Source organism: Gnatocerus cornutus, chromosome 9 (assembly GCF_029298725.1).
Source record: "Gnatocerus cornutus isolate USDA-ARS CGAHR chromosome 9, icGnaCorn1.1, whole genome shotgun sequence".
In the NCBI taxonomy this organism is placed as follows: domain Eukaryota; kingdom Metazoa; phylum Arthropoda; class Insecta; order Coleoptera; family Tenebrionidae; genus Gnatocerus; species Gnatocerus cornutus.
Window position 1 is genome coordinate 15,109,660 of NC_142241.1, and position 14,343 is coordinate 15,124,002.

The 14,343-nt window shown below is 35.2% G+C and overlaps 1 protein-coding gene across 3 annotated transcripts in view; it reads right to left on the minus strand.

Moving 5' to 3' along the window:
• sdk (sidekick cell adhesion molecule) overlaps positions 1-14,343 on the minus strand; it is a 58,933-nt gene that overhangs the window by 9,418 nt on the left and 35,172 nt on the right. For all 3 annotated transcript variants that reach the window (XM_088044679.1, XM_088044678.1, XM_088044677.1), the window contains exons 2-4: positions 12,063-12,158; positions 4,102-4,278; positions 2,857-3,604 (exon numbers count right to left, since the gene is read on the minus strand). In XM_088044679.1, the coding sequence (XP_087900805.1) occupies positions 2,857-3,604; positions 4,102-4,278; positions 12,063-12,158 (1,021 nt within the window). The remainder of the gene's footprint in view (positions 1-2,856; positions 3,605-4,101; positions 4,279-12,062; positions 12,159-14,343) is intronic.

Sequence of the window (14,343 nt, forward strand, 5' to 3'; positions counted from 1 at the left end):
TGCACTAATAAAGAGAGATTTAAAGAGTTTTGAAAAAATGACAAAAATCGGGGGAATTTAATGACAAATTGTCAAAGTTTCGAAATTTAATAAAAATTAGTAGAAATTGTTGATGCGCCCTCAGAATAAAAATTTCAAAAAAGTCAGTCTCTTGCGCTAAAATTTTGAAATTTAGCGCAACTGATGAACAAGTTGCAATTATTAAGACCTCCAAATTTCACTCCTTTGGGAACAAAATTGACAAAACTACGGAATTTAATCAAAACTAGTGAATTTTTTGGAGCGCTTTCAAAATAAAAATTTCTAAAAAATCAGACTCTTGCTCTAAAATTTTGAAATTTATCAAAGCTGACAAACACGTCGCAGTTATTAAAACCTCCAATTTTCACTGTTTTTGAAATAAAATTGTCAAAGTTAAAGAATTTCATAAAATTAATGGAAATTTTTGGTGCGCAATTATTAAAACCTGCAAATTTCACTACTTTGGTACGAAAATTGACAAAGTTACGAAATTTAATAAAAAAAAATAGTGAAAATTTTTAAAGCGCCCTCAAAAAAAAAAATTCTAAAAATTCAGCCTTTTGCTCTAAAATTTTGAAATTTAGCACACTTGATAAACACGTCGCAATTATTAAAACCTCCAAATTTCACTCTTTTGGGAATAAAATTGTCAAAGTTATCAGATTTAATAAAAATTAGTGAAATTTTTCGGAGCGCCCTCAAAATTAAACTTTCTAAAAATTTAGCCTTTTGCTCTAAAATTTTGAAATTTAGCACACTTGATAAACACGTCGCAATGATTAAAACCTCCGAATTTCACTACTTTGGTACTAAAGTTGACAAAGTTACAAAATTTCATAGAATTTAGTGTCAATTTTTAAAGCGCCCTCAAAATAAAAATTTCTAAAAATTCAGCCTCTTGTTCTAAAATTTTGAAATTTAGCACACTTGGTAAACACATCGCAATTATTAAAACCTGCAGACTTCACTACTTTGGTACGAAAATTGACAAAGTTACGAAATTTAATAAAAAAAAATAGAGAAAATTTTTAAAGCGCCCTCAAAAAAAAAAAAATTTCTAAAAATTCAGCCTTTTGCTCTAAAATTTTGAAATTTAGCACACTTGATAAACACGTCGCAATTATTAAAACCTCCAAATTTCACTCTTTTGGGAATAAAATTCTCAAAGTTATCAGATTTAATAAAAATTAGTGAAATTTTTTGGAGCGCCCTCAAAATCAAAATTTCTAAAAATTTTGCCTTTTGCTCTAAAATTTTGAAATTTAGCACACTTGATAAACACGTCGCAATGATTAAAACCTCCGAATTTCACTACTTTGGTACTAAAGTTGACAAAGTTACAAAATTTCATAGAATTTAGTGTCAATTTTTAAAGCGCCCTCAAAATAAAAATTTCTAAAAATTCAGCCTCTTGTTCTAAAATTTTGAAATTTAGCACACTTGGTAAACACATCGCAATTATTAAAACCTGCAGACTTCACTACTTTGGTATGAAAATTGACAAAGTTACGAAATTTAATAAAAAAAAATAGAGAAAATTTTTAAAGCGCCCTCAAAAAAAAAAAAATTTCTAAAAATTCAGCCTTTTGCTCTAAAATTTTGAAATTTAGCACACTTGATAAACACGTCGCAATTATTAAAACCTCCAAATTTCACTCTTTTGGGAATAAAATTCTCAAAGTTATCAGATTTAATAAAAATTAGTGAAATTTTTTGGAGCGCCCTCAAAATCAAAATTTCTAAAAATTTTGCCTTTTGCTCTAAAATTTTGAAATTTAGCACACTTGATAAACACGTCGCAATGATTAAAACCTCCGAATTTCACTACTTTGGTACTAAAGTTGACAAAGTTACAAAATTTCATAGAATTTAGTGTCAATTTTTAAAGCGCCCTCAAAATAAAAATTTCTAAAAATTCAGCCTCTTGTTCTAAAATTTTGAAATTTAGCACACTTGGTAAACACATCGCAATTATTAAAACCTGCAGACTTCACTACTTTGGTATGAAAATTGACAAAGTTACGAAATTTAATAAAAAAAAATAGTCACAATTTTTAAAGCGCCCTCAAAATAAAATTTTCTAAAAATGGCTTTTACTCTGAAATTTTGAAATTTAGCACATCTTATAAACACGTCGCAATTATTAAAACCTCCAAATTTCACTCATTTGGGAATAAAATTCTCAAGGTTACGGAATTTAATAAAAATTAGTAACAACCTTTGGTTCGTCCTCAAAAAATATATTTTTTTTAAATCTGTTTCTTGCTCTAAAATTTTTGAATTTGGCAGATTGTCAGTATTATCGACGCGCCTACCTCGTTTTGCGCCATTTCTTAATGAAAACCTTAAAAATCCTAAATGAATGTCTTGGTAAAACCGCCGCCCGCAACTATCCAAGCACATCCAGACATAAAATTCCAGAGAATTCTTTATTTAATAATTTCATTAGTACAGAATCGGGACCCTGCAGCGTCCGCAGTCTCGCCATAATTACGACGCTCTTAATTACTAAAAATGTTAAAACACGCCGTTTTAAAGAAACTCGTTTTTTTCTTTCTATCACTACTATTTTTGTACCCGCGCGCAAAAACCAGTAATTAACAAAGTAGGCGTGAATTTGCATCTTTCACAATGTTGTCACATCAAAACAAAGGAACAGTTGTAATCAAGAGAATTACAGGCGTTACAAAAACACGATAATAGTAATTATGGCGCGTCATATCGGCTTTTTGTGCGGCTACAATAGCGCTTATCTGCGTGTAACACGTTCCAATTAATTACCGTTAGAGGACGCGTGGAAAACGATGGGAAAAGGACCTGTCACGTGATGGTTACCTTTTATCCGTTAAATTCACCGGTTGGCTGTTCTTGTACCACGTGACGTTGGGTTTGGGGATTCCCACCACGTCGCAGGGTAGTTCCACGGGCATCCCGTACTCTCCAAGCGTTTCGGCTTTCGTCGCGCTGACAAACCTAGGCTTCTCCAGCACCTTGACCTCGGCCTGGGCGGTGACGACGTCGAACCTCTCCGACCTCAACCTCACTTTACACTCGTATTTCCCGCTGTGGGTGTTGTTGACGGAAATCAAAGTCAAACTTCTGTTCCAGATGTCGTTCAAACTGTACATGGCGTTGTTCTCTATCAAAATGTCGTCTTTGAACCACAGCGTCTCCAATTCGTGCAACGGCCGAGCGTTGGCTATGCAATCCAACGCCACCTGCGAGGTTCCCTGGACTATCTTCATGTCTTCAGGAGGAACTATAATCTGCGGCTCTCTCTCGGCGTTATCGTTGCCGTCTTCAACGGTCAGTCTTATGAAGGCGCTGTTCTCTTCCTTGCCTTCTTGCGTGTTGAATGCGCGAGCCCTGTAGGCTTTTTGGTCGGATTTGTCCGTTGATAGGATGATTAGTTGGTTTGATTTGGATTTGGCGTATTTTTGAGCGTATGGTAATTGGCCGTCGACGGTGTGCCAGGTCACCTCTGGAGGCGGTTTCGATTCGATTGGGGGAAGATCGAGGATTGCAGCTTGCCCTTCGCTGATGGACACGGTTTTTTCAGTCAGATCTTCGAAACGGATCATATCTGGAAAAGGAAAACCGATAGAAATAGTATAGTACTGTCTATGACCTGATCGGATTAACTGTACTGTCTTTCAGTCGATATCTGGCTTATTTATGAAGCAATCTTAACTCTTAATTGGTGCCCATTTTACGCAGAATTTCACGTACAATCCAAAAAGGCAAAATTCGTTAAGATCGGTCAAAGAGTAACTGAGAATGAACTAGATTCACGCATTAATTTCATTTTTATAGTGTTTACAACTTATTTTAAAACAAACCATCAAAGCGAAACGTTTTGAAACGTGACAGTTTATTAAAAATAGAACTTTACGAGATGAAACAGTGAAAACACAGCCTCCTGTGATTAACGAAATCGGTCGTTCCAAGGTTAAACAACTGCAAGACACATCCATCATCATCATCATCATTTCCACGCAATTAGAGCGACAATAAATTTCGCATTCCGCCAATTTTTTCTTCTTTTATTTTATTTTCTTTGGTTTCCTGTTTTTTACTTACATGCTACCAGTATTTTGATTTCTTCGCTGAGTATTGAGCCGATCTTGTTCGACGCTGTACATCTGTAGCTGCCTTCATCGTCCTGATCAGCCGAGATGATCTTATAATACGCGTCTGTGGAGAATTCGGTTATCGGCACCCCATTTTTGAGCCAGCGGAACTGTGGCGAGGGATTCCCTGAAAAAAAAAACAACGAAAAAACATGAAAATCGAGTCAAGTTGACCGAAATTGCTTTCAATATTTCAGGAGTCTCCTCGACTTAATAATTTGTCGACAGCTGCTGCAACGTTTATTGGAGAAAAATCGTGATAAGCGCCCTTGGAGTAATGTAGTATGTTAATGGTGGCTTTATTAAACTATAAAATGCGACGACCCTGAAAGCAGAAAGTGTTACTTTCTTCTTTTCCTGGGTTTTTTTCAAGTTTGTTATTAAAGTCGCGGCGGAGGCAAAAACTTCGGACGCGTTTACAGGCAATCGCATTAGCGTCGCGTTGAATTATATCTAATAACAGAGGTAATGCTACTGATATGTAACATAAACACATAGATAAATGACTGGAGGGAGTGGGTTGGCAACCCTGGGCAGTTACCTGGTATGAAAATAACAAAAAAAAAGCAGCGTTGTGTCACTCGCGCTGATCATCAACCAATCACAAAGGCGCATTTTAAATTTGGCGACCAACTCATACCTAAAGCTAATTGTACTAACATCGTGTAAATAAAAAAAATAAATATAATTTTAGCTCCAGAGGGTCAAAATTTTGAAGCTCCGGAAATGATTTTGCTCGACATTTCCGGAATTAAGACGAATATCAAAAAACCGTTTACGCCATCGTTTTTCTCGCGTTTTTTTACATAAGAAATAGTTCTTTTACTTTTCAAAAGTCGAAATTTGCAAATTTTCGCGAAAATTCATGACTAAAACTATGCCAAACATCAATATTTCGCTTATTCTTCGAGTAAAACTCCGGATCATTTTTTCAGGGTTAAGCCAACTTTCTAGAACCACGCATGCCAACATTAACTAACCAAATTGCAGTTCTGTGGTTTCCTGCAATTTGTCGTAAACCTTCAAACGGAATGTGTTCATTGGTCCGTCGTGCAAAACACCTCAAATCGTTCGTTAAGAATGCCTTTGTGCCGGTAAAGTCCGAATCCTCCGCTCCGCACTGAGTAATTTGATAATAAATAAACTCAAAATGAAAAGAAGAGGAAGTTCGTTCAAGCCTAACAAGTCCATGAATATTTTCTCCGGTCAACAGCGATTTGCAAACGCCTTTTTTTCCTTCCATTATGTCCAACACGAAAGCAATGCAAACCGTGTTGAAAAAGATGGTAAGATGACACGGCCGCGCACTCCAATAAGCAATTACAACTCCATCTACTCTGAAAGTTTCGAAACGCGTCGGAATTATTTCGCCCGGTATTACAAATTCATACATTCCACCATAATCGCTGCGGCATCTGGACAATAGGGAAAAAACCGCTTTTTGTTGCGTAATAACACCAGATAATTACAGAGCTTCGACGAGGGAAAAAATGTTATTGGTCGAAGTCAATTAAGCTCATTTCTTTCAGCAGGGAAACCATATATGAGGTTGGTAACGCGATATTTCCTAGGGAAGCGCGCGGTTGGAGACAGGGCTGGAATTACACGGGAATTTTTAAGGTCGCGGTGTGCTATTCCACATTACTATTAATCGTAATTTACCCCCGAAACTACCCACTTTGGCTAATCTGGAGTAATCACACGATGTCACTTGTCGGCATTGAACTCGCCCCATTAATACTAATAATAACAGGTACAAGGGCTAATTTGAATAAATCAAATTTACATTAATGAAGATGTTGCATTAGCAACGGATAAGATGTCCCCAGTCCGGTTAAATATTCACAATTTGGACCGGAAAGTGACAGGGAACCCTCCAAACTTTACAATACCAATTGGCTTTTTGACGGTTTCAATGAAACTTTGATACGACTAAATGGTTAAAAAACATGTACGTACTGTCGCGTAAAGCTCATAGCGAAAGCTCGAAATTAGATTTATTTCGTGACTGCAGCAAACTTGCTGTAAATTCCAATTTATGATGATGTAAAGAGCTCGTCTCACATTTGTAGCTTAAGCTTTCCAGTCTGGATACCCTTTAATACAGCCTTTAAGCCAACAATAAGCCCTTTATACGACCTCCTCTACAACGAAAATTAAACTGAATTCCTAGTAATCGAGTTTATTCCCGGAGCGAACGATGTTTTGATTTTTACACCACTTTCAACAAGTTTCTCAGGAACGTCGATAATTGTTTATTAATTAATAAACGTGAAGGTTTTCATTTAAAAAATTCGAGGAATTTCCCATCTGCTTTGTCGCGAAATTAACACCGCGAATGAGATGAAAGAAGCTAATTAAGGAGGAAAAATAAATGGTACAATGGAGAGAATCAACGGAATTAGGTTAAATCAATAATGTCCACAAAATCTGTGTTTGCCGATCCTGAAATTGTATTGATAATTTCAGGTAAACGCGAGGTGTCCAATATAGAACCCATAGAATTTGATTAGATGGAGATTGATGGTGTACAGAGGATTGATTCTCGGTTTGGGCAATTTTGGTGGCTCGGTGTCAATTAGGAAAAGGCTTCAATTAATCAAACCACTTAAATTACTCAGGATTTTGTTATTAAATAGTTTTAATGAATTCGTTTAAAGCTTTACGGTACGGGATCAACCAATCAGAATTTACTTTCAAAATTTGCCTTTCGGTCTCTAATTCAGAGTCGCTTAATAGGCTACCGGACACCAGAAAAATCCATGCATTTTATTATGTTTATGAGTTACGTATACGCATGAATCAATTACCAAACAGATTTTTTGTTCTCCAAAGGTCGGAATTATTAGCTAAATATTCGTTTGAAATCCAGCTTCGCGCTGTTCGTTTAAATAAGTCTTCAGTGACTACGTCATAACTCCTTTCTATGCATATGAATTGAGAAAACGCATACGTCAATGGAATGTTGCATTGGTGAGAGTGAGATAGAGTAATCGTTATGATTCCTAACTGGTTTCCGGTTTATAGCACACTTGCGTCAACCAATCAGAAGTTTTGTTTTTATAAGTCAGCTGTACAGAACGCCATCTGTCCATACAAAAACTACAGCAATTCACGTTCTGCACACACATTTGATGCATTCATAACCTCAATTCAAACTCAACTTCATCATTTTCACCAATGGCCTCGGCATTCCTGTAGCCAATAGGCGTCGACTAAGAAGTTGTTACGTCACCAAGGCGCGTGTTTGAAACTATTCGTTTTTTAAACTTTTTTTTTGTATAAATAAATTGCGTAAAAAAATTGACACTGATTTTTAATGTTTTCAGACTAGACAGATTTATTTTTGAAATAAAAAAAAAACAGTCCGGTAGCCTATTATGGAGCAATATTAAAGTACCTGTACTCATTTTACGCAGAATTTCAAGTAGAATTCAAAAATGTAAGGTTTTAACAAATAACTAATTTATGAGCGAATATTGTTATTGAATTTCAAATACCTCGCTTCGCTCGCGCCATAAATTCGAAAATGCCAAACAAAACTTGACGAAATGCAGCAACCGAGGTACGTTCATAAGAAAAATCCCATTTTAATCAATAAAACTGGAAATTAACCCGATTTTCCTGACGTCTGGCTCAGCGAAAATCTCTTCCCTTATGAAATTTTCATCGAGTCGGTTGTTAGCGGGATATAAATGTTTGTTACGGAAGCATAAAGCTCATCTTTTACAGCACATATTCGCGTCGGACATAATTTTTAAAATTCAACAACTAGCCCGCATTCGCCGTGCTGGTGGTCTCGACTAATCCTGAAAACTTTATCGTTAGATGAAATTGCGTCGGTAGTTGTCGGTTGGTAATTTATAAAAGGTTAAAAGCTTCCATTCATGGCGCGCATACTCATTTAAACCGGCTCTTTATACATGGAGCTTTTTTCGCTTTGTGTCAATTTTTCGAAAGAATGGCGGAGCTAACTAGGGAAAAAACCCCAACGCGAAATGATGTAAATAGAATGGAATTTAAAAGTTTGACAGGTGTAAGTTTCGTGCGCGATTGATCGATGGAAAGTCTGTTTCTTTTGCCGTTTGGGACAAACAAATTTTTACGTAGGCAATTTCCTCTTTTCAAGTTGACTTATTGATTTTATCGAGTGACATTAATTGGGGTAATTTCGTTCTGTCTTTTTGTCGCGCAACAATAAGGTTTATTGTTATTTCGCATGTCTGAGCGTATTTAAATTTTAAAATGATATCAACGACAAATGAGGAGACTATTGAAATAAATCTCGAGAAAACTTGTTTTAATTTCCGCTCCGCTCGTCGCTGGAAACAACTTTTCTTCTTTGTCTTTATCATTTATTCTCATGTTTATTGATTCTAGAAAAGCGCATTTTCAATAAAATATGTTGTTTATAGATCTTAAGCAAATGGCCTGGTTTGACACCGATCCGTACCTACGTACGTATAACTTTTATTGATTTTCAACGAGGTTCAACTAATTAAGAGCAAATTAGTTTATATTATACAGCGCTTTTACTTCAATTTTCCTGTATCGGGTTTACCGATTTGTGTTGTGGAACGCTAAATCACCAATGGCAGAGATGGTTTTCAAATTTGACAACTACAAAAAATCCGCTACAGGAAAAACTAAGTATAGCAAGTGCATTTTAACGCGATGGAATTTTGTGCGTTTATCATCCAAAGGTCATTAATTAAGTGTACTAAATTTCATAACTTAAAATAAATATTTTGTGAATTTTTCATTTCATGGTCCAACTTAAAACCAAAAATTTTCTAAAAACATTTTGCAAATTCGACAATTTTAACAGAAACGCAATGAAATTTAGTTTGCTTACTGCTTCAAGGTCGTTTATTAAGTGTACTAAATTATATAATTTTAGAAGAAGAAATAAACATTTTGAAAATTTTTCATTCCATGGTTGAACCTAAAATCCAAAAATTTTTCTATTAAATTCTGCAAATTCGACAATTTTAACCCAAACGCGATGAAATTTTGTGCGATTATCATCCAAAGGTCATTAATTAAGTGTACTAAATTTCATAATATTAAAACGAGAAATAAATATTTTGGGAATTTTTCATCTCATGGTCCAACTTAAAACCGAAAATTTTCTGAAAAAAATTTGCAAATTCGACAATTTTAACAGAAACGCAATGAAATTTAGTTTGCTTACTGCTTCAAGGTCGTTTATTAAGTGTACTAAATTATATAATTTTAGAAAAAGAAATAAACATTTTGAAAATTTTTCATTTCATGGTCGAACCTAAAATCCAAAAATTTTTCTATTAAATTCTGCAAATTCGACAATTTTAACGCAAACGCGATGAAATTTTGTGCGATTATCATCCAAAGGTCTATAATTAAGTGTACTAAATTTCATAATATTAAAACGAGAAATAAATATTTTGTGAATTTTTCATTTCATGGTCCAACGTAAAACCGAAAATTTTCTGAAAAAAATCGACAATTTTTACACAAACGCAATGAAATTTGGAGTGCTTATCACTTGGAGGTCATTTATTAAGTGTACCAAATTACATAATGTGATAACAAGAAATAAGAAATCTATAATTTTTTGTTTGTAGGTCAAATTCAATTTCAATTCAACAATGATAGAGGAAACGTAGTCTAGATTTAACGAATCCAACAGTACCAAAGTTTTCCGGAGAATTTCGTGTTTAAGTTTAATTTCGCTGTGAGTACAAATAGAAGTTGCATCTTATATTCAAAATGGAAATACAACTCAACTTTGAAAGTTCGACAACAAATTAAACAAAAATTGTATTACGGAGCGAAGTACTTGTCGATAAAAATTTCCAGAAACATTATAAATTATGAATCATATTTGGTGTTATCGATTTCTCAATAATTCCGTCTTGGTCGCAGCAAAGTTTGACACCTCGACATTAGAAATTTAATTCGCATGAACTTATTTATAGCACTATTACGCTCGTATCTAATTAAAGTGAGCCATAACTGCAAGAAGTTAAATTCTTGAATTAATAAATAAAGTTCCCGTAAGTTAATATAGCTCACGTCTATCAACAGCACTCAATAAAGCCCCTATTTTTAGACGAGATTATCCAAATATTGTTGTGAAAGAAAAATTCTCAATTAAGACGCGGCTAAACAGAACGCCAGATCTATGTTGAATATTTCTTCAAAACGACATCAAACGATCAAATATTTACACGACGAAACCGGTATTAGAGCTCCCGGACGATTATTTAAATTATGTTTATAAGCTAATGCAAACAGATGGTAATAACTTCGGGGACTGGCGAGAAAAACTGCCGATACCATGGGAGTTCCAGCGGGCTCAGATCGGGCCGGTGCACAGGAAATCGAAGGCGAATGAATGCAATTACCTAACGGTTGTCGTCGTTATTTGCAAAACAAGGCGAAACAGACAAAACGTTTCACGCCTGGTACAATTTCCTCGCAATTTCCGCTTCTTGTAGCCCACTTGATTAACTCAACAATGTGCTTGTTTTTCGGTCCATCTCTATAAATTTTCCAAGAGCTCTTTTAATTCAGATCGCGCTTTCGAAACTCTCCAACTGTCAAAGTTCGGCGGTAACTTTTCATAAAGTTCATGTTGGCCGTCGTCGTAAAAATTTCACGAGCTTTCATAGTTGATTTTCTACGAGTAGTTTTGTTCGCAAAATAATCAAATCGCACAAAAGGTGCAGTTTGTGGAAAACACGGCGCGGATTCTCAATTCATAATTCACAAGTTTGATTTTTCGTAGTGATATTACAACTTGAATTATATAGGGGGAGTAATAATAGTTTGATCGAGTTTTTTTAGGGGAGAAAACAGTAATTAAATGGTATCGATAAAAATAGACGGGGATTTGTAATTGGGGTCGCGAGTTCTATCTTTTATTTCAAATTGTCAAAATTCGCAGAGTTGAAACTTTTGCGGCACCAGAGTTTGAGCTTTTTTGAGTTGTCACTGTTTTTGAGTGCCAGAATTCGAGCACGTCTGAGTCAATAATTATGAAATTTGCACAAATTGTTCCCTGAAAACTGCTTCTTGTGGGTGCCAAATTTGAAAATTGTAAACAGAAAAATAAATTTTCTAAAATTTTTTAAATTTTTAATATCCAAAAATCTCGAAAATGCCACTCTGAGTGCCATAATTCGGGTACCTCTCAATCGATACCTGTAAAATTTGGTAAAATTATTCTCTTCTAACTGCTTGTGGAGAGCGCCAAATTTGAAAATTGTAAACAAAAAAATTCATTTTCTACAATTTTTGAACTTTTTTATTATCGAAAAATCTCGATAATGCCACTCTGAGTGCCATAATTCGGGTATCTTTCAATCAATTATTGTAAAATTTGGTGAAATTGTTCCCTTCTAACTGCTTGTTAAAAGCGCCAAATTTAAAAATTAATAAAATAAATTTTCTACAATATTTTAAAATCCAAAAATCTCGAAAATGCCACTCTAAGTGCCATAATTCTGGTACCTCTGAACCGATAAATATGAAATTTGGGAAATTTGTTCTTTACTAACTGCTTGTTATGAGCACCAAATTTAAAAATTGTAAACACAAAAATAAATTTTCTACAATTTTTAAAATTTTTTGATTTCCAAAAATCTCTGAGCGCCATAATTTTGGTATTCCACTGCACACTTACGAAATCTGCTAAATTAAAACCTCCAAACTAAACTAGCATTAAAAGTAAAAACTTTCGGAAATCTAAACAGAGCTCACCAAATTTCCAACGCTTCAAAAATGGTGGATGCGCCAAGTAATTTAGCTCCAAGTTTAAAATAAGTATGAAAAACCGTGAAATTTCATTGTCAAAGTCAAAGCCGCATTTACGACGCTCTTAAACTCTTGTTCTTTTTCCCGTCTAATTATAATCTTAGTACTCACCAAAAGCTTGGCACTGCAAAATTTTCGTCGTTCCTAATCTAATAATACTACTGCTAGCCGACGATGTCGTGAACCTTGGAGCTTGCGATGAATTTTCTGCAACAAAAAAAGTAACAGTTTATAGTTGATTGATCGACTTGTTTGAACTTGTTAGTAATGGATGAAATGCCACGTAATAACCTGTCTTCCGCGTTCTATTAGAAAAATAGCTTTCTTTGTACTTTCCACTATGAAGAAAAATCGCTTCAAAACATATTAATTGAACTGAAATCTGCACGGAAGAAAAATGGGAAATCACGGGAAATTCCACATTCTGTATCGATTATTGCAATAATTTCCTACATGATATAATTTTCTCCGACACACCACAAATTCCGTGGAGGTTGAAACGTCCGAAAACCCATTTTTCCTTTTCGCTTTATTCGAGACAAATTGCACGGAATTTGATTTTTCGCGCGGGAAATTTTACCCGGAGATAAATATTTTATTACGAGTTTTTTATGGGGGTGACATTGCATTATCGAAGGGGCCACCTAAAAACAACATTACTCTTTTTCTGGGGATATTTATGGCGAAATAATCGTGTCACGGGGTCAGGAGAAGATGCCCAATTCCCTATTTGCATCCGTTATATGCAGTGGAGAAATGGGGCAAAAGCAACTGCAGTGGAAATAAATAAAGTTCTTTTTGAGGAGGTATCAAGTTTGGGTGTCGCATAAAACCCTGTTTATCACAACGTGTCTTTTCATTTGTCCCTCGTCGTCATCATCCACAAATAATTGTTTCAACGTGTCATAAAAGCCCCATATTTACATATGTTTCACTCGAGGAATGTTGTAAAAGCATCAGAATGAAAAGCTTTCCGTCAAAATCCGCATATTTTATAATAAAGGCTCGGCATTAAACCCGACTTTGTAATATTTCGTTATTTCACCATTTAATGCCTCGCGATAAATTACAACAATAAAACCCCAAACCTTTGATTAAAAAACTCGCAGTCTTTTTCTATAAATCCACTACTTTTCGCATTATCAAGTCATTATCAGTTCCATAAATAAATTTGTTTTCAAACAAATTACACAAATTGCCAATAAAAGTTCTTGATAACCTATAAACCCGATCCGGCAATTAGAGGCGTCGTTAAATTTAAAAAATTCGCCATCCAGCGATAAATTTTACACGTGATCACTTGACGTGGCGATAAATTCCGCTGGATGGAAGACACGAAGGGGTTGCCTCAACAAATGGGGAGTTTCGATCGCTAATGTTGGTAGCTTGATTATAGCTTTTACAAAACTTTTAAAATTATACCAATGACAGGTCGTTACAAGTCATGAAACAAAACAATTTCGTTTTGTACGAAAACAACAGGGATGCCAACACAAAATTACTAAATTAACACCCAATAAACGGAGGTTTGACAGTAAAAAGTGCCAACCTGACATAAAAATTACTAGGAAATACGGTCTTTTCACTGCTGCGAGAATTGCAACGCCGACTTTATTTATAATAAAAAGAGGAATTGTAGTAAATAGACCACAAATTAGTGGGTGACGTCAGCTCGCTTGATAAAGTATTTTCATTTGTAACGAATTTTGTTTGAAGCGAAACTCAATTTACACTAAATTTTTGTGAGGTGGAGTAATTTGAAGCAGTCGCAGGTGCTTCGTGCGGACGATTCGGAATTAAAAGATGTTAATAAAACTGTGGCTACCGTGACAACGGACGTGCAGTATGCAGAGGCGGATTTAAAAGGAGCCCTGCAAAATAAGAGGACAAAAAAGAAAATCGAAAGTGCCATAATTCGGGTACCTCTTTGTCTGTAAATATGAAATCTGGTGAAACTGTTCCCTAAAATCTGCTTGTTGAAAGCGCCAAATTTAAACATTGTAAAGAGAGAAATAAATTTTTTACAAAATTTGTTAGCGCCACAATTCTGATATTCCACTGCACAATTACGAAATCTGCTAAAATTGGTGCCTTAAAAGTAAAAATAAATCTCGAGATTCAGATGAAAATGTAAGGAAAATTCAAACAGGGCCGGGCCGGCAACTAATTCCCATTTTGTTCTCATCCGTTCGGGGCCTGAAAGGGCCCCAATCCACCCCTGCACCAACAATAGCGCTGCGAACGCGTTTTGTCCCAGTAAAACAAATACAAAGAAAACACACAAAGTGAAGAAACGCTTCAATGAAAGAGCCACATAAAATCTCGCGGAATTCCGAAAATGCAGCTGTGTGTAACGTAAACAATTTGTTCGTTTGAATCGCGGAAATTATGC